A 19,159-nucleotide genomic window follows, 5' to 3' on the forward strand; every position below is an offset into this window, starting at 1 on the left:
GGGCTGGAGGAGACTATCAAGCCCAGCTAGGCAGGAAAGGGCAACATGGGATCTTTATAAATATAAGATGTGCTCAATGAGAAAATAAGCTCAGAAGAGCACAAAGGCAATAGAAGCTACATGAAACAAAAAGGCAATCCAAGGCAAACTTGTCACAATACACAACTGCAGAAGACAAAGTCAAAAACAAGGCATAAGGTCAAAAATCCACTACTTTCACATAAAACTCCGAAGAATCACAAAAAGAAACTCACATTCAATACATCACAAGGGATTGTGGGATTTCCTCAGCCTTTATAGGGCTGAGTGCGGCCGCCTCTTGACAGGGTTAGTCAGGTGGCCCTGCCTCTTGGGGAACCACCCACAAGATACATGGAACGTAACAGAACAAGCACAGACACACTGAAATGAAACAATACACAGAACAATGCAGATAATTATCACCAGGAACATTAAGAATCAAGAATGGACAAAAAGACGTTAAAAATAAATTTGAACACCAGTGAGAGGAGGAACCCTAGCTGAAATACGGTTAGGTCCATAAATATTTGGACAGAGACAACTTTTTTCTCATTTTGGTTCTGTACATTACCACAATGAATTTTAAATGAAACAACTCAGATGCAGTTGAAGTGCAGACTTTCAGCTTTAATTCAGTGGGGTGAACAAAACGATTGTATAAAAATGGGAGGCAACTAAAGTCATTTTTTGAACACAATCCCTTCAGTTCAGGGGCTCAAAAGTAATTGGACAATTGACTCAAAGGCTATTTCATGGGCAGGTGTGTTCAAGTCCGTCGTTATGTCCTTATCAATGAAGCAAATAAAAGGCCTGGAGTTGATTTGAGGTGTGGTGCTTGCATGTGGAAGATTTTGCTGTGAACAGACAACATGCGGTCAAAGGAGCTCTCCATGCAGGTGAAAGAAGCCATCCTTAAGCTGCGAAAACAGAAAAAACCCATCTGAGGAATTGCTACAATATTACGAGTGGCAAAATCTACAGTTTGGTACATCCTGAGAAAGAAAGCAAGCACTGGTGAACTCAGCAACGCAAAAAGACCTGGACGTCCATGGAAGACAACAGTGGTGGATGATCGCAGAATCATTTCCATGGTGAAGAGAAACCCCTTCACAACAGCCATACAAGTGAACAACACTCTCCAGGGGGTAGGCGTATCGATATCCAAGTCTACCATAAAGAGAAGACTGCATGAAAGTAAATACAGAGGGTGTATTGCAAGGTGCAAGCCACTCATAAGCCTCAAGAACAGAAAGGCTAGATTGGACTTTGCTAAAGAACATCTAAAAAAGCCAGCACAGTTCTGGAAAAACATTCTTTGGACAGATGAAACCAAGATCAACCTCTACCAGAATGATGGCAAGAAAAAAGTATGGAGAAGGCGTGGAACAGCTCATTATCCAAAGCATAGCACATCATCTGTAAAACACGGTGGAGGGAGGCAGTGTGATGGCTTGGGTGTGCATGGCTGCCAGTGGCACTGGGACACTCGTGTTTATTGATGATGTGACACAGGACAGAAGCAGCCGAATGAATTCTGAGGTGTTCAGAGACATACTGTCTGCTCAAATGCAGCTAAATACAGCAGTCAAATTGATTCATGATACAGATGGACAATGACCCAAAACATATAGCCAAAGCAACCCAGGAGTTTATTAAAGCAAAGAAGTGGAAAATTCTTGAATGGCCAAGTCAGTCACCTGATCTTAACCCAATTGAGCAGGCATTTCACTTGTTGAAGAGTAAACTTCAGACAGAAAGGCCCACAAACAAACAGCAACTGAAAGCCGCTGCAGTAAAGGCCTGGCAGAGCATTAAAAAGGAGGAAACCCAACATCTGGTGATGTCCAGGAGTTCAAGACTTCAGGCTGTCATTGCCAGCAAAGGGTTTTCAACCAAGTATTAGAAATGAACATTTGATTTCCAGTTATTGAATTTGTCCAATTACTTTTGAGCCCCTGAAATGAAGGGATTGTGTTCAAAAAATGCTTTAGTTGCCTCACATTTTTATGCAATCGTTTTGTTCACCCCACTGAATTAAAGCTGAAAGTCTGCACTTCAACTGCATCGGAGTTGTTTCATTTAAAATTCATTGTGGTGATGTACAGAACCAAAATTAGAAAAAAGTTGTCTCTGTCCAAATATTTATGGACCTAACTGTATGTGAGTCTGGTTACATTTCTTTCATTTCTCTAATTGGAGCACAGACAGGTAAAGTGAGTTGCTCCTGGAATAGCAGGATTTGAATCTACAATTGCAGGGTTTGAGGTCCAAAGTCTTAACCCCCACAGCACACTGCCTGCTTATTTGCTTTGGATTTTATCTGAAATTTTGAGTTCCTTTCTGCTCAATCTTTCATCTTTATCTGAAGAGTCCTATTTATATCCCTCTGTTGCCTTAATTCCTTGCTGAGGCATTACTTAACTCCTTCTTTTTGTTATTTGGTTGCCTTTTGTGATCACCTTTATGAGTTTTGTGAACCAGTTTTGTTTGATTTTCTGCTTCGGGATTTTGGCTCTTGCTTTCTTCATTTTTTAATTGGTTTTGACGACTTGGTTTTGTTATTTCTGGATTGCCTTAGTTGTTTTGCTCTTTACTTTGATATTTTGGGTTTTATTAAAAGTATATTATTCTTTAATTGTAGTCTGTCTTTCAGAAATAAAAAAAAAATTTTGGGATTTTTCTTATTTAATTTAATAAATGTAATAAAAAATTGTTTTTTGGGGGTCATGGGGGCTTTTGAGGTTCTTCCCTCCCATTTTTGTGCTTTGAGTATTTTTAAAGATAGTATGATCATGGAAGGAGATTAGCTGAATATTAACTGTATTCATAATCATCACATGGTAGTGTAACACAGCCACTCTCACTGCTGCCTCACGAATCGCTCAGCCTTTTACTGTCTGTGTGGAGTTTGCCAAGTTTTGCTGGTTTCCTCTGATTACTCCAGTTTTCCTCCCGCATCCCTAAAGAAACACATCCATTAATCCATTATCAAACCCGCTATATACTAACTACAGGGTCACGGGGGTCTGCTGGAGCCAATCCCAGCCAACAAACCCCGGGCAGGCTGCCAGCCCACCGCAGGGCACACACACACTAGGGACAATTTAGGATCGCCAATCCACCTAACCTGCATGTCTTTGGACTGTGGGAGGAAACCCACGCAGACACGGGGAGAACATGCAAACTCCAGGCAGGGAGGACCCGGGAAGCGAACCCTGGTCTCCTAACTGTGAAGCAGCAGCGCTACCCACTGCACCACCATGCCGCCCTAAAGAAACACAATTTAGGTTAATCATTGACTTTGACTTAGTCTGAGTTTGATTGTGTGGGTGTGTGTGTGTCCTGTCATACATCAGGTGTTGTTGGGATATTTTCTGGCTTCCTACAATCCTGAATTGATTTAAGCAGATTTGAGTAATTCTGAACATATGACTATCAGAATATATCATTATCTCATTTCCATTTCTCTTTTTCTCAGTTGGTCCTTTGGTATACTTCTATGGGAGATTGTAAGCTTAGGTAAGTAACATGTTCAGCCAAACTCAATCTTGAGACTATGGTTGATTTTATAAAGTCTAGTGTTGTTGATGCCAATCTTCTTCTTCTTCTTCTTCTTCTTCTTTCGGCTGCTCCTGTTAGGGGTTTCCACAGTGGATTATCTTTTTCCATATCCTTCTGTCCTCGTCATCTTGTTCTGTCACACCCATCACCTGCATGTCCTCTCTCAGCACATCCATAAACCTTCTCTTAGGCCTTCCTCTTCTCCTCTTGCCTGGCAGCTCTATCCTTAGCATCCTTCTCCCAATATACCCCTCGTCTCTCCTCTGCAGATGTCCAAACCAACGCAATCTCGCCTCTCTGGCTTTGACTCCCAACCTGAGCTGACCCTCTAATGTCCTCATTTCTAATCCTGTCCATCCTCGTCACACCCAATGCAAATTTTAGCATCTTTAACTCTGCTACCTCCAGCTCTGTCTCCTGCTTTCTGGTCAGTGCCACCGTCTCCAACCCATATAACATAGCTGGTCTCACTACCGTCCTATAGACCTTCCCTGTCACTCTTGCTGATACCCGTCTGTCACAAATCACTCCTGACACTTTTCTCCACCCATTCCACCCTGCCTGCACTCTCTTCTTCAAATCTCTTCCACAATCCCCATTACTCTGTACTGTTGATCTCAAGTATTTAAACTCATCCACCTTCGTCAACTCTACTCCCTGCATCCTCACCATTCCACTGACCTCCGTCTCATTTACACACCATTGATCCATCCATCCTGTTCTGCTTTTCTGAGATCGGGTCGCGGGGGCAGCAGCTTGAGCAGAGATGCCCAGACTTCCCTCTCCCTGGCCACTTCTACTAGCTCTTCTGGGGGAATCCCGAGGCATTCCCAGGCCAGCTGAGAGACACAGCTGGGTCTTCTCCGGGGCCTCCTCCTAGTTAGACATGCCCGGAACACCTCACCAGGGAGGCATCTGGGAGGCATCCCGATCAGAAGCCCAAGCCACTTCATCAATGGCTCTACTCTGAGCTCCTCCCGGATGACCGAGCTTCTCACCTTACCTTTAAGGGAAAGCCCAGACACCCTGCGGAGGAAACAAATTTCAGCCGCTTGTATTCGCGATCTCGTTCTTTCGGTCAATACCCATAGCTCATGACCATAGGTGAGGGTAGGAACGTAGATCGACCGGTAAATTGAGAGCTTTGCCTTCCGGCTCAGCTCCTTCTTCACCAAGACAGACCGATGACAGAGCCCACATCACTGTGGACAACGCACCGATCCGCCCGTTGATCTCACGCTCCATTCTTCCCTCACTTGTGAACAAGACCCTGAGATAACTTGAACTCCTCTACTTGGGGCAGGATCTCGCTCCCAACCCCAAGAGGGCACTCCACCCTTTTCTGGCTTTTACACACATGTAATTAATTGTTGTTGATGCCAACCATTTTTATAATGTATATCCAATTTATTTTCAACTATTGAAGTATGATACATGATAACGTTTGCTAGTTATGGACTTGAAGGATTAAGACATACTGGATATCTGACTGTTTTGAAGACTTTTTACAATGGACAGTGATCAAGCAAGATTGTCAGAGCAGTGACCTGCGGTAACCCATTTAGAGACCCACCAGCAACACACTACCAATATAAACAACAGCGGCTCACGTCCCACTGGTAGCAGCCCACAACTCAGTAGTTGAGAAACACTGATTCAGACCAATCTGCACTTTGCAAAGCTCCATCTATGCCACTTGGTGGCCCTGCAGTTCTTGTCAAGGACACCATGATAGGTCCTACTTTACATCCTATGGGAGACCAATCATTTCACAAATGCCTAAACTTTTCTTTTAGGGTGATAGTCTGTCATTTCCAATGGCTATCAGACCTCAAGGTTGGTTTAATGATTTAGTTTTTTATTGATTATTATTTGATGGCATTCGTATAACAAGGAATTTACATCCTTCTAGAAAGCTACTAGAAAGTGATGTTAGTGCAATATCTCTGCATTCTATTGTTATGGAGTTCTGTGGTGACTCAACTCAATTTCAATGTCAAACGTGCAACTTTTCTCAGCTCACAACTTGCCTCATTGAAATTAAAACCTGGGTGGAGCAGAACTCTTTAAAATTAAATTGCAACAAAACGGAACGCCTGCAAATTGGCACTAAAGCGCTATTTAAGACAATGAGCTCCTTCACAGTCACTCTTGACGGCGATCTCATCAGACCTTCTTCTGATGCAAGGAATCTTGGTGTCATCTTTGATTCCTCCCTTTTTTATTCTCCCCGCATAAACCACATTAAGAAACTTTCTTCCTTTCACCTCCATAACATATCCTGTGTTCGATCATTCCTCTCCTTTTCTAATGCTGAGAAACTCGTCCATTCTTTTATCACATCCTGCATCAATTATTATAACTCACTGCTGGCAGGTTGCCCCTTCTAATCTTATATCACAGCTCCAGTTGATTCAAAACTCGGCTGCAAGAGTCCTTAGACGAACCAGCAGCAGCGAGCACATCACACACATCCTGCTCCGCCGGCACTGGCTCCCTGTGTCTTACAGGATTGAATATCAAATTATATTAATGACCTACAAAGCTTTAAATGGCCTTGCACTGCACTACATCAGTGACCTTCTAAATCACTAAGCTAAGGTCCTCTGATTCTGGTAATCTTCTTGTGCCCCACACTAATCTACACTCTATGGGTGACAGCAGGGCCTTCAGCTCCATAGCACCCAGACTTTGGAATGAAATCCCAAAATTAATGAGATCAGCCGACTCCATTCATTCTTCAAACTCATCTATTTAGGAAGGCTTTTAACTTAACTTAACATTCTGCCCTTTCTTTCAGTTTACCTCTCTGTTTATAATTTGTGTGTCTGTTATCACAAATTAGGTTGTTTGTTAGGTTTTTCTTTTAGTATTGAATTTAGTATTTTACTCTGGTTTATTGTCCTTTATTCTATTTAATGCTTTGTTATCTGTTTCAATGTTCTATTCAGGAAAACATTTGTATCCAATGCTGCATACAGTGCATCCGGAAAGTATTCACAGCACATCACTTTTTCCACATTTTGTTATGTTACAGCCTTATTCCAAAATGGATTAAATTAATTTTTTTCCTCAGAATTCTACACACAACACCCCATAATGACAACGTGAAAAAAGTTTACTTGAGGTTTTTGCATATTTATTAAAAATAAAAAACTGATAAATCCCATGTCCATAAGTATTCACAGCCTTTGCTCAATACTTTGTCGATGCACCTCTGGCAGCAATTACAGCCTCAAGTCTTGTTGAATATGATGCCACAAGCTTGGCACACCTATCCTTGGCCAGTTTCACCCATTCCTCTTTGCAGCACCTCTCAAGCTCCATCAGGTTGGATGGGAAGCGTCGGTGCACAGCCATTTTAAGATCTCTCCAGAGATGTTCAATCGGATTCAAGTCTGGGCTCTGGCTGGGCCACTCAAGGACATTCACAGAGTTGTCCTGAAGCCACTCCTTTGATATCTTGGCTGTGTGCTTAGGGTCGTTGTCCTGCTGAAAGATGAACCGTCGCCCCAGTCTGAGGTCAAGAGCGCTCTGGAGCAGGTTTTCATCCAGGATGTCTCTGTACATTGCTGCAGTCATCTTTCCCTTTATCCTGACTAGTCTCCCAGTCCCCACAGCATGATGCTGCCACCACCATGCTTCACTGTAGGGATGGTATTGGCCTGGTGATGAGCGGTGCCTGGTTTCCTCCAAACGTGACGCCTGGCATTCACACCAAAGAGTTCAATCTTTGTCTCATCAGACCAGAGAATTTTCTTTCTCATGGTCTGAGAGTACTTCAGGTGACTTTTGGCAAACTCCAGGCGGGCTGCCATGTGCCTTTTACTAAGGAGTGGCTTACGTCTGGCCACTCTACCATACAGGCCTGATTGGTGGATTGCTGCAGAGATGGTTGTCCTTCTGGAAGGTTCTCCTCTCTCCACAGAGGACCTCTGGAGCTCTGACAGAGTGACCACCGGGTTCTTGGTCACCTCCCTGACTAAGGCCCTTCTCCCCCGATCGCTCAGTTTAGATGTCCGGCCAGCTCTAGGAAGAGTCCTGGTGGTTTCAAACTTCTTCCACTTATGGATGATGGAGGCCACTGTGCTCATTGGGACCTTCAAAGCAGCAGAAATTTTTCTGTAAGCTTCCCCAGATTTGTGCCTCGAGACAATCTTGTCTCGGAGGTCTACAGACAATTCCTTTGACTTCATGCTTGGTTTGTGCTCTGACATGAACTGTCAACTGTGGGACCTTCTATAGACAGGTGTGTGCCTTTCCAAATCAGGTCCAGTCAACTGAATTGACCACAGGTGGACTCCAATGAAGCTGTAGAAACATCTCAAGGATGATCAGGGGAAACAGGATGCACCTCAGCTCAATTTCGAGCTTCACGGCAAAGGCTGTGAATACTTATGTACATGTGCTTTATCAATGTTTTTATTTTTAATAAATTTGCAAAAACCTCAAGTAAACGTTTTTCACGTTGTCATTATGGGGTGTTGTGTGTAGAATTCTGAGGAAAAAAATGAATTTAATCCATTTTGGAATAAGGCTGTGACATAACATCCATCCATCCATCCATTTTCCAACCCGCTGAATCCGAACACAGGGTCACGGGGGTCTGCTGGAGCCAATCCCAGCCAACACAGGGCACAAGGCAGGAACCAATCCCGGGCAGGGTGCCAACCCACCGCAGGACACACACAAACACACCCACACACCAAGCACACACTAGGGCCAATTTAGAATCGCCAATCCACCTAACCTGCATGTCTTTGGACTGTGGGAGGAAACCGGAGCGCCCGGAGGAAACTCACGCAGACACGGGGAGAACATGCAAACTCCACGCAGGGAGGACCCGGGAAGCGAACCCAGGTCCCTAGGTCTCCCAACTGTGAGGCAGCAGCGCTACCCATTTCTTTAAAATGAACCCAAAACAAACAATAATTTCTAGTATAAATGCATATGTATGAAAGAATCATCAGTTACAGAGTTGTTGCTCACCATTAATGATTCAGTTTGAACTCAAAAGAATCCTAATTGAAGTGAAAGAGAATTGTAAATCAGTATCTGCATTTGCAATTTACAGTCATATGAAAAAGTTTGGGACCCCTTCTTAATTCTTTGGATTTTTGTCCTTAGTGTGTACTTGGTGTGTGTGTGTGTGTGTGTGTGTGTGTGTGTGTGTGTGCCCTGCGGTGAGCTGGCGCCCTGCCCGGAGTTTGTTTCCTGCCTTGCACCCCTGTGTTGGCTGGGATTGGCTCCAGCAGACCCCCGTGACCCTGTAGTTAGGATATAGCGGGTTGGATAATGAGATGGATGGATGACTGGGTGGTTGGTATGTCTCAAGACGTAACAACTTTCTTTTAAAGAAGCCATGAAATTCAATAAATTGAAAAACAGACAATATTTTAAAATGTGCTCTCATTTGACTGCTCAGGCGCACACACGGTGTGCTAATTCATTTTCCTTTGTATTTCATGAATCCCAATGCTCTGTAACTGTCTGATTGAAGGTGGCACACCTTACTGTGGGATGACCTGCGCTGAACTGTATGAGAAGCTGCCTCAAGGATACCGACTGGAGAAACCCCTCAATTGTGACGATGAGGTGTAAGTTAAAAACAAACCAAGCTTACAAACGGAAATAGACTATTCGCTCCTTCTCATTTTAATAAATTTACAAAGACGTATTACATTTTTAAAATCCTGTCCTTGTCATTCTGGGATATTGAGTGTTGCTTGATGAGGCAAAAAAATGAATGCAACTGATTTTAGCTCATGACTTGCATAGTGAAATGTGAAGAACGTGAAGGGGTCTGACTACGTTCTGAACCCATTGTACAGTAATCCCTCGCTACTTCGCTGTTCACTTTTCACGGATTCACGACTTTGCGGATTTTATATGTAGGCATATCTAAATATATAACGCGGATTTTTCGCTGCTTCGCGGGTTTCTGTGGACAATGGGTCTTTTTACTTCTGGTATTTGCTTCCTCAGTTGGTTTGCCCAGTTGATTTCATACAGGAGATGCTATTGGCGGATTGCTGAGAAGCTACCCAATCAGAGCACGCAGTTAAGTTCCTGTGTGCTGCTGATTGGCTCAGCGACGGAGTGCTGCATTAACCAGGAAGTCTCATCTCACTCATTCAGCATTAACGTGCTCTTGCTACTGCATTCAGGGGATTATCACCTTCATCGTCATCATTTTTACTGCGCAGCATATTCATCACCATCATCACGTCATATATAGCTACGTGTACTTCGCTATACAGTAAGTGTAAACTTATCTACCGATTTCATATTGCTTAGCAGTTGTCCCTGTTATTAATAGAGTAAAGGGTGGGTTGTAAACAATACAGGGAGGGTTTAAAAATGTCCAAATACACGTTAAATAATTAAATAAATATGGTGTCCCTACTTCGCGGTAATTCAGTTACCGCGGTCGGCCTTGGAACCTATCTCCCGCGATAAGTGAGGGATTACTGTACATTTTATTGGAGACATGATTTAAAATAAATAAAAGTCAAAGTAAAATGATCAAAACATAATGAGCTTGTTATTTTTCACTTATAGTATTGAATAGAACTAAATACATGTGGTATTGTCTCTACTGATATCTTTATTTAATGGAAAGGTTTGACTTGATGAGGCAGTGCTGGCGTGAGAAGCCGTATGAACGACCATCATTTGCACAGATCCTGTTATCACTGAACAGAATGCTAGAAGAGAGAAAGGTATGTGATTCCTAAGTGGCTTTTAGTCACTGCATTCCTATAATTTGATCCTGTATTTTTTAGACAAACACACTATACTCTATTGCAAATACACGGAGTGGTCACTTATTTACGTACATCTATCAGCTACCATACTTTGTCCAAGACTGGTTTCTGTCTTGTGGTCATCCTGTGCCCCTAAAATGTGTTAAACAGGACTGAGTTTATAATCCAGGATCAGGTAGGAGCCACATTTTCCTTTGAAGTGCCGGATTCATCAAGGTCAGGTCAGGTCAGGTTGGGAAGCATAGACTGGTACAGCGCGTTGCCGCACCCTCCACATGACGAATCAACTCAGGATCCTGTTTGGCAACCACTCAGGCAGACACACAGTCCAATCCCATCCTCCAAAAACGACCCTCTACCTGCCACAGCCAGGTGTTACATGGGTGTCCCTTTGGCCTGGTCCAGCCACTCTGGTCCTCAAAAATGAGGATCCTGCGAGCCGGATCACTGTCGGGGAAATCGCGCCACATGGCCGTAGTGCCGTAACTGACGCTCCCTCACAATGCAGGTCATGTGCCTCATTCAACACTCCATGAGCAACACAAAGTCAAACCAGCGGGACCCAAGGATTCTCCAAAGAGACACACGTGAAGGAGTCTTCATCTCAGGTCACTGGATAGCATCCATGTCTCACAAACAGGGAGCACCAGCACTCTAAAGATTTGGACCTTCATCCTTTAGCAGAGATACCAGGAGTGCCACACACCCCATCTCCAGTGACCTCATGACTCCCCATGCTCTCCCAATCCGTCTACTGACTTCATAGGAAGAGTCACCAGAGACATGAATGTCACTGCTGGGGTAAGTAAACCTCTTGACGAGGTCGACACTCTCTGTGCAGACAGACACACTGCTGATGGCCGTGCCCAAGAGGTCATTAAAGGCCTGGATCTTGGGGCTCAAAATATTCCTTAAGTGTGTTGATTCATGCAGATTCAGTAGCACCATGCAGTTTCTACAGATTGTTCAGCCACACATTTCTACTGTGAACCTTCTACTCATGGGATTCATTATGAAAAAAAACAGTGCAAACACTAGTAATGGGCGATTCAACAAGAGTGCGTGATGTCATAAGTACTATGTTTTGCAGGGAGATACAGTCATATGAAAAAGTTTGGGACCCCCTCTCAGCCTGCATAATAATTGACTCTCCTTTCAACAACAAAGATAACAGTGGTCTGTCTTTCACTTCCTAGGAACATCTTAGTACTGCGGTGTTTTCCGCACAAAGATTTTTAGTGACGCAGTATTTAGTTGTATGAAATTAAATCAAATGTGAAAAACTGGCTGTGCACAAATGTGGGTCCCCTTGTCATTGTGCTGATTTGAATGCCTGTCACTGCTCAATGCTGATTACTTGGTTGATGAGCTCATTAAGCCTTCATAGACAGGTGTGTCCCATCATGAGATATAAAGGGATTTAAGGTGGTCAATTACAAGTTGTGCTTCCTTCCCTTTGACTCTCCTCTGAAGAGTGACAGCATGGGATCATCAAAGCAACTCTCCAAAGATCTGGAAACAAAGATTGTTGAGTCTCCTGGTTTAGGAGAAGGCTACAAAAAGCCATCTCAGAGGTTTAAACTGTCAGTTTCTGTAACTGTAAGGAATGGAATCAGGAAATGGAAGGCCACAGGCACAGTTGCTGTTAAACCTGCAGGTCTGGCAGGCCAAGAAAAATACAAGAGCGGCATATATGCAGGATTGTGAGAATGGTGACAGACAACCACAGATCACCTCCAAAGACCTGCAAGAACATCTTGCTGCAGATGATGTATCTGTACATCGTTCTACAATTCAGCGCAATTTGCACAAAGAACATCTGTATGGCAGGGTGATGAGAAATAAGCCCTTTCTGCACTCACGCCACAAACAGAGTCGCTTGTTGTATGCCGATGCTCATTTAGACAAGCCATATACATTTTGGAACAAAGTGCTTTGGACTGATGAGACAAAAATGGAGTTATTTGGTCAGAACAAAAAGCACTTTGCACTTTGAAGAAGAACACCGCATTCCAAGAAAAACACCTGCTACCTACTGTCAAATTTGGTGGAGGTTCCATCATGCTGTGGGGCTGTGTGGCTAGTTCAGGGACTGGGGCCCTTGTTAAAGTCGAGGGTCAGATGAATTCAACCCAATATCAACAGATTTTTCAGGATAATGTTCAAGCATCAGTCACAAAGTTGAAGTTACGCAGGGGTTGGATATTCCAACAAGACAATGACCCAAAACACAGCTGGAAATCTACAAAGGCATTCATGCAGAGGGAGAAGTACAATGTTCTGGAATGGCCATCACAGTCCCCTGACTTGAATATCATCGAAAATCTATGGGATGATTTGAAGCAGGCTGTCCATCAAATTGAAGTGAACTGGAGAGATTTGGTATGAAGAATGGTCAACAATACCTCCATCCAGAATCAGACTCTCATCAAAGGCTATAGGAGGACAGCGTCTAGAGGTGTTAGATTTACAAAAGGAGCCTCAACTAAGTATTGATGTCATGTCTCTGTCGGGGTGCCCACATTTATGCACCTGTCTAATTTTGTTATGATGCATATTGTATATTTTCTGTTAATCCAATAAACTTAATGTCACTGCTGAAATCCTACTGTCTCCATAAGGCATGTCAGGTATTAAAAGGAAGTTCAGCCAATGACAAACAAAAACCCAAAGAATTAAGAAGGGGTCCCAAACTTTTTCATATGACTGTAAATTGCAAATGCAGATACTGATTTACAATTCTCTTCCACTTCAATTAGGATTCTTTTGAGTTCAAACTGAATCATTAACAGTGAGCAACAACTCTGTAACTGATGATTCTTTCATACATATGCATTTATACTAAAAATTGTTTGTTTTGAGCTCCTTTTAAAGAAATATATAAACAGTCTATTAAACTAATGCATCTATGTCCCATTGTACGTTCAAGTAATTAGTCACATAAAATGAAACATTATAAAATAATGTAGAATAAATTCTGTTTTTCTGTATTAGATTTTAAGGAAACTCTAGCATGTAAAATTGGAGTACGCTGGTTTAGTAAATGGATGAATGGGCTATTAATGAATAGGACAAGAAAAATCTTAATATTTGATGTATATGTAAGCAAAATCAGTCAGTCAGTCATTTTCCAACCCACTATATCCTAACACAGGGTCACGGGGGTCTGCTGGAGCCAATCCCAGCCAGCACATGGCGCAAGGCAGGAACAAATACCTAGGCAGGGTGCCAGCCCACCACAGGGCACACACACCCACACACCAAGCACACACTAGGGACAATTTAGGATCGCCAATCCACCTAACCTGCATGTCTTTGGACTGTGGGAGGAAACCCACGCAGACACGGGGAGAACATGTAAACTCCACGCAGGGCTCCTTACTGCGAGGCAGCAGCGCTACCCACTGCGCCACCATGCCACCCCTTGTAAGCAAAATAAAATATTTAATTATTAGCCTAAGCAACGCCAAATGGAAAATGTGCACAGGTTATTTTGTGGCATATATCAAAATCTTAATAACTTACATTTCTCTTGTTTGATAGCTCATAAATAAACATTTTCTTCATTTCATTTTACAGACCTATGTCAACACAACACTGTACGAGAAGTTTACGTATGCTGGCATTGACTGTTCAGCTGAAGAGGCCGGCTAAATCAAAAAAGGTAATTTGAAATAAAGGACTGACATGTGAAACGTTTATCTGACTTCATTAAGAGTTTGACTCTCAACCTTAAATCTGGAAGGAATGTGAATCAAGGTGTGTGTAGCTGCGTTTACCCAAAATGACTAAAGTTCAGCAGCTCTAGTTTGCAAAATGGGGTTTTGGTGTTAGCTTGATACGTTAAAATGATTCCACAGACAAAAAATGTTCATTTTTTAAAGCTATAGTAAAAATTCAAAGTGAAACAGTTCACACAAAAATAGAAAAAAGAAATTGATAAAGCAACGAAAGGAAAGTTCTTGTTGAACCATTTCCATGCTAACCATGGGACTAATTCCAAATACAAACGGACTCAATTAACACACAGGGGACAGAGCTGGAGGTGGCAGAGATAAAGATGATGAGATTTGCATTGGGTGTGACGAGGATGGACAGAAATGAGGACATTAGAGGGTCAGCTCAGGTTGGGAGACAAAGTCAGAGAGGCGAGATGGTGTTGGTTTGGACGTATGCAGAGGAGAGATGCTGAGTATATTGGGAGAAGGGTGCTAAGGATAGAGCCGATTGGTAAGAGGAGAAGAGGAAGGCCTAAGAGAAGGTTTATGGATGTGGTGAGAGAGGACATGCAGGTGATGGGTGTAACAGAGCAAGATGATGAGGACAGGATGATACTGAAGAAGATGATCTGCTGTGGCAACCCCTAACGGGTGCAGCCGAAAGAAGAAGAAGAAGATTACTGATTATAGCAGGAAATTCTATTTCATGTTCTATTTCATCTCTAATTATTTTATTAATTTACAGGGGGTTAAAGACTATACCATTTTCTAACAGCTATAAGAATTAGGGCGGAGTGGTGGCTCTGAGGCTAAGGATCTGTGCTGGTATCCCGAAGGTTGCCGGTTGCCGGTTCGAATCCCCGTCACTGGGCCCTTGAGCAAGACCCTTAACCTGTAATTTCTCCAGGGGCGCTGTACAATGGCTGACCCTGCACTCTGACCCCAAGGGGTATGCGAAAACTAACAAATTCCTAATACAAGAAATTGTATAAGGTGAAATAAAGAACAAAAAAATATATATATTGTATTCTGTTCTACTGACTCTACTTCGTTGGGCCCTTGAGCGAGGCCCTTAACCTGCAGTTGCTCCCTCCTGGCTATGACATTAATCCAGCTCTGCACATAGGCCCTCCAACCTGCAGGTGGCAGAATTTTTTTAATTTTGTTTTGTTCTTTATTTCGCCTTATACAATTTCTTGTATTAGGAATTTGTTAGTTTTCACATACCCCTTGGGGTCAGAGCACAGGGTCAGCCATTGTACAGCGCCCCTGGAGCAATTACAGGTTAAGGGTCTTGCTCAAGGGCCCAGCAGAGTAGGATCTCTTTTGGCAGTGACGGGGATTCGAACCAGCAACCTTTGGGATACCAGCGCAGATCCTTAGCCTCAGAGCCACCACTCCGCCACACTCCAGCCACCATTAAAAAACCTCCCATCTGAACTAGTGAGGTGCTGAGGTGCCACCCACTGCACGGCTGCACTCGGGTCCTAATCTGGGAACCTGAGTTGGTTTGTCATGTGGTGGGTGCGTCAACACACCATATCAGTGCCTGCTCCTAACCTCCTCCTACTTAAGCAAACACTAGTATGAATTTACAGTGCATCCGGAAAGTATTCACAGCACATCACTTTTTCCACATTTTGTTATTCCAAAATGGATTAAATTCATTTTTTTCCTCAGAATTCTACACACAACATCCCATAATGACAACGTGCAAAAAGTTTACTTGAGGTTTTTGCAAATTTAAAGGTCACACAAACAGCAGACTCCAATTCAAGTGATGCAAAAAAATCGATTGATATCCGATTGTCAATTGGTGGTTGTAGGGGTTCTGTGACTAGAAGTTCAACAGAGATTCTAACTCTCCATTGGGTACTTCATCCATCCAACTATACCTGTACATTATCCAACCTGCTATATCCTAACTACAGGGTCACGGGGGGTGTCTACTGAAGCCAATCCCAGCCAACACAGGACGCAAGGCAGGAAACAAACCCCGGGCAGGGCGCCAGCCCACCGCAGGGCTGGGTACTTCATGTTTAAGTTTAAGAAATCTTATGTTTAAGGGCAAAACCAGCTGTGTTGCCTGTCTAAGATGGGATGAAACTTAAGTAATCAACACAGACCTCAGAATTAAGGTTTCCAGTTCACCTAGCAAGGCATATGCCTCTGTTATATGGCATTTTGTATGGGATTCGTAAGAGCAGTTTTAATGTTTGTGATGCGGCATCTATTGGAATGACAAAGACATAGAAACCGGATAAACAAAGAGACACTTATCTGTTTATTAAGGTGAATTGTTGGCTTCTTTAATCCAGGATGGAGAGCAGGTCTGGAGTTTTGACAATAAATGATAGTGTCAGAAAATCCTGAATCATTAGATAGAACTTTATTTATTTATTTCTCTGTAAAGAGTCTACTCCTGAAGCAGTCATTACGGGTTCACGGCTGACTGAAACTGAAATGCTTTGTGGCGCTAGTCCATAGCAATATTTGGGAGGGAGGTAATCATTCATTAACAGTCAGTCAGTCAGGCAGGCAGGCATTGTCCAACCTGCTATATCCTAACACAGGGGCACGAGGGTCTGCTGGAGCCAATCCCAGCCAGCACAGGGCGCAAGGCAAGAACAAATCCCTGGTAGGGCGCCAACCCACCGCAGGGCACACACACACACACTAGGGGCAATTTCGGATCACCAATGCAGCTAACCTGCGTGTCTTTGGATTGTGGGAGGAAACCCATGCAGACACGGGGAGAACATGCAAACTCCACCCGGGAAGCGAACCCAGGTCTCCAACCTGGTGGCAGCAGCGCTACCACTGCGCTTAATGGTTTTTCACTTTTTTTTCTCTTATCAGACACAACTAAAGTGGTGTTGTAAGTGATCCGTGGGACACTTCCAGAAGAAGGCAACATCTTTGTTGGACTACAGAAAAAAAACAAGGTAATATAATTGGAATGTCGCATAAGGATTAAAAGACTAAATCAGCTACGTCAGTTACCGTGTGTTTTGGAAGACCAATCTGCCATGGACAGATATTTTCATGTTGCAAGTGTACATGCTCAAAAAGGCTTACGTGAAATGAAAGTTTTTGTAAAATAATCCAAAAAAATCAATCAAATTGAACTTACTGTACCTGGATTTTTAAGCCAATTTTCCCTGCAAGTCTGTGAATGCTGAATGTGTATTATATAACTGCTGGGCTATGGCGTCTTCTCACTTCCTCTCCAACAAACGCCCTTTGGTACCTCAATCTACTTTCGTACATCCTGAGATAACTACAGTAATATTTGTGACTTTTTGATCTCGACCTGCTCTTACATTTGCAGTTCATTGGGTACAAGGAGCCCCAAACAGTGGCATATTGTGACTCCTGCAAGACACTTCTAATAGTTTGTTTTTTTGTGATGGTGCCAACTGTGAAATAATCTGCATACAAAATCAATGTTTTGCTGCAAGTGGTCAAGCAAGATTGGCCCAAAGAGAGTGGCAACCGAGGTGACACTCAGGACTCGAGTGGTGAGGCTTTCTCTTTACATTTATGAAGCAATACAACATGCAGAAGATGATGTTCTAACTGAAACTTAGGCTGTTTTGTTAAGCAAATAATCTGAATATATTTTTTATAAAAGTAAGTACTGTTTATAAAAATATCCAACCTTTTGTTGACAGGATTTTATTTTCTCTTGCAGTGATGGCTGGCTTTGTTTATCCACTGCTGCTTCATGTAACACCATAGGACTGCTTAGCTGTGTTGCAAGTAAATTAAAAAATATATATATATATATATATATATCTGCTTGTATATCCATATGGCGTACCTAGAAATTAAGTGGAGAAATGTTTATTACTGACAATTGAAGAACTCTGTGCATTTTGTGTTACGCTGTACAAATGTTAATATGTTTATTTTTCAAACAGTAAGCACATTAATAATTCTTTACATTTATATAGCGCTTTTTCTCACTACTCAAAGCACCCAGCAATTGCAGGTTAAGGGCCTAACAGAGCAGAGTCCCTTTTGGCATTTACGGGATTCGAACCGGCAACCTTCCGATTGCCAGTGCAGATCCCTAGCCTCAGAGCCACACATTTTACTGCAATATCCAACTACAAACTCAACAACTAATGTCTCAGTTGTTTCAGTAAAATTATGAATTTGATTTGTTTAATCATTTTTACTATACAGCTAAATATCTTCTTCTATGATACGTCAATGCAGTCTGTCCAGGATCTTAAATCACCCGTAGCTCACAAACCGTTTGACTGATTGACCTGAAATTTGGCACACATACAGTACTGTGCAAAAGTTTTAGGCAGGTGTGAAAAAATGCTGTAAACAAAGAATGCTTTGAGAAATATAAATAAATAATGATTGTTTATTGTTGTCAATTTACAAAATGAGAAGTGAGCGAACAAAAGAAAAATCTAAATCAAATCAATATTTGGTGTTCCTACCTTTTGCCTTCACACCAGCATCAATTCTTATAGGTCCACTTGCACAAAGTCAGGGATTTTGTAGGATTCTAGTCAGGTGTCTGATCAACCAATTCTACCAAACAGGTGCTAATGATCATCAATGTCACACGTAGGTTGAAACACAGTCATTAACTGAAACAGAAACAGCTTCAAACTGGGTGAGGAACAGCCAAACTCTGGTACCAAGGTGAGGGTGTGGAAGTCAGTTTCATGTCATGGCAAGATTGAGCACAGCAACAAGACACAAGGTAGTTCTACTGCATCAGCAAGGTCTCCCCCAGACAAAGATTTCAAAGCAGACTGGGGTTTCAAGATGTGCTGTTCAAGCTCTTTTGAAGAAGCAGAAAGAAACGGGCAACGTTGAGGATCGTAGACGCAGTGGTCAGCCAAGGAAACTTAGTGCAGCAGATGAAAGACACATCAAGCTTATTACCCTTTGAAATCGGAAGATGTCCAGCAGTGCCATCAGCTCAGAACTGGCAGAAATCAGTGGGACCCAGGTACACCCATCTACTGTCTGGAGAAGTCTGGCCAGAAGTGGTCTTCATGGAAGAATTGCAGCCAAAAAGCCATACCTCCGACGTGGAAACAAGGCCAAGTGAGTCAAGTA

At 42.8% G+C, this 19,159-nt stretch overlaps 1 protein-coding gene across 1 annotated transcript in view; it reads left to right on the forward strand.

Annotated features, from left to right (window-relative positions):
• The window catches only part of tek (TEK tyrosine kinase, endothelial), a 113,105-nt gene extending 95,101 nt beyond the window's left edge, over positions 1-18,004 (forward strand). The window contains exons 18-22 of the mRNA XM_028805049.2: positions 3,500-3,540; positions 9,083-9,179; positions 10,205-10,304; positions 13,929-14,013; positions 16,928-18,004. Coding sequence (XP_028660882.2) covers positions 3,500-3,540; positions 9,083-9,179; positions 10,205-10,304; positions 13,929-14,003 — 313 coding nt within the window. The 3' untranslated portion in view covers positions 14,004-14,013; positions 16,928-18,004. The remainder of the gene's footprint in view (positions 1-3,499; positions 3,541-9,082; positions 9,180-10,204; positions 10,305-13,928; positions 14,014-16,927) is intronic.
• The last annotated feature ends 1,155 nt before the right edge of the window (positions 18,005-19,159 follow it).

This window comes from Erpetoichthys calabaricus, chromosome 7 (genome assembly GCF_900747795.2).
Source record: "Erpetoichthys calabaricus chromosome 7, fErpCal1.3, whole genome shotgun sequence".
NCBI lineage: Eukaryota > Metazoa > Chordata > Cladistia > Polypteriformes > Polypteridae > Erpetoichthys > Erpetoichthys calabaricus.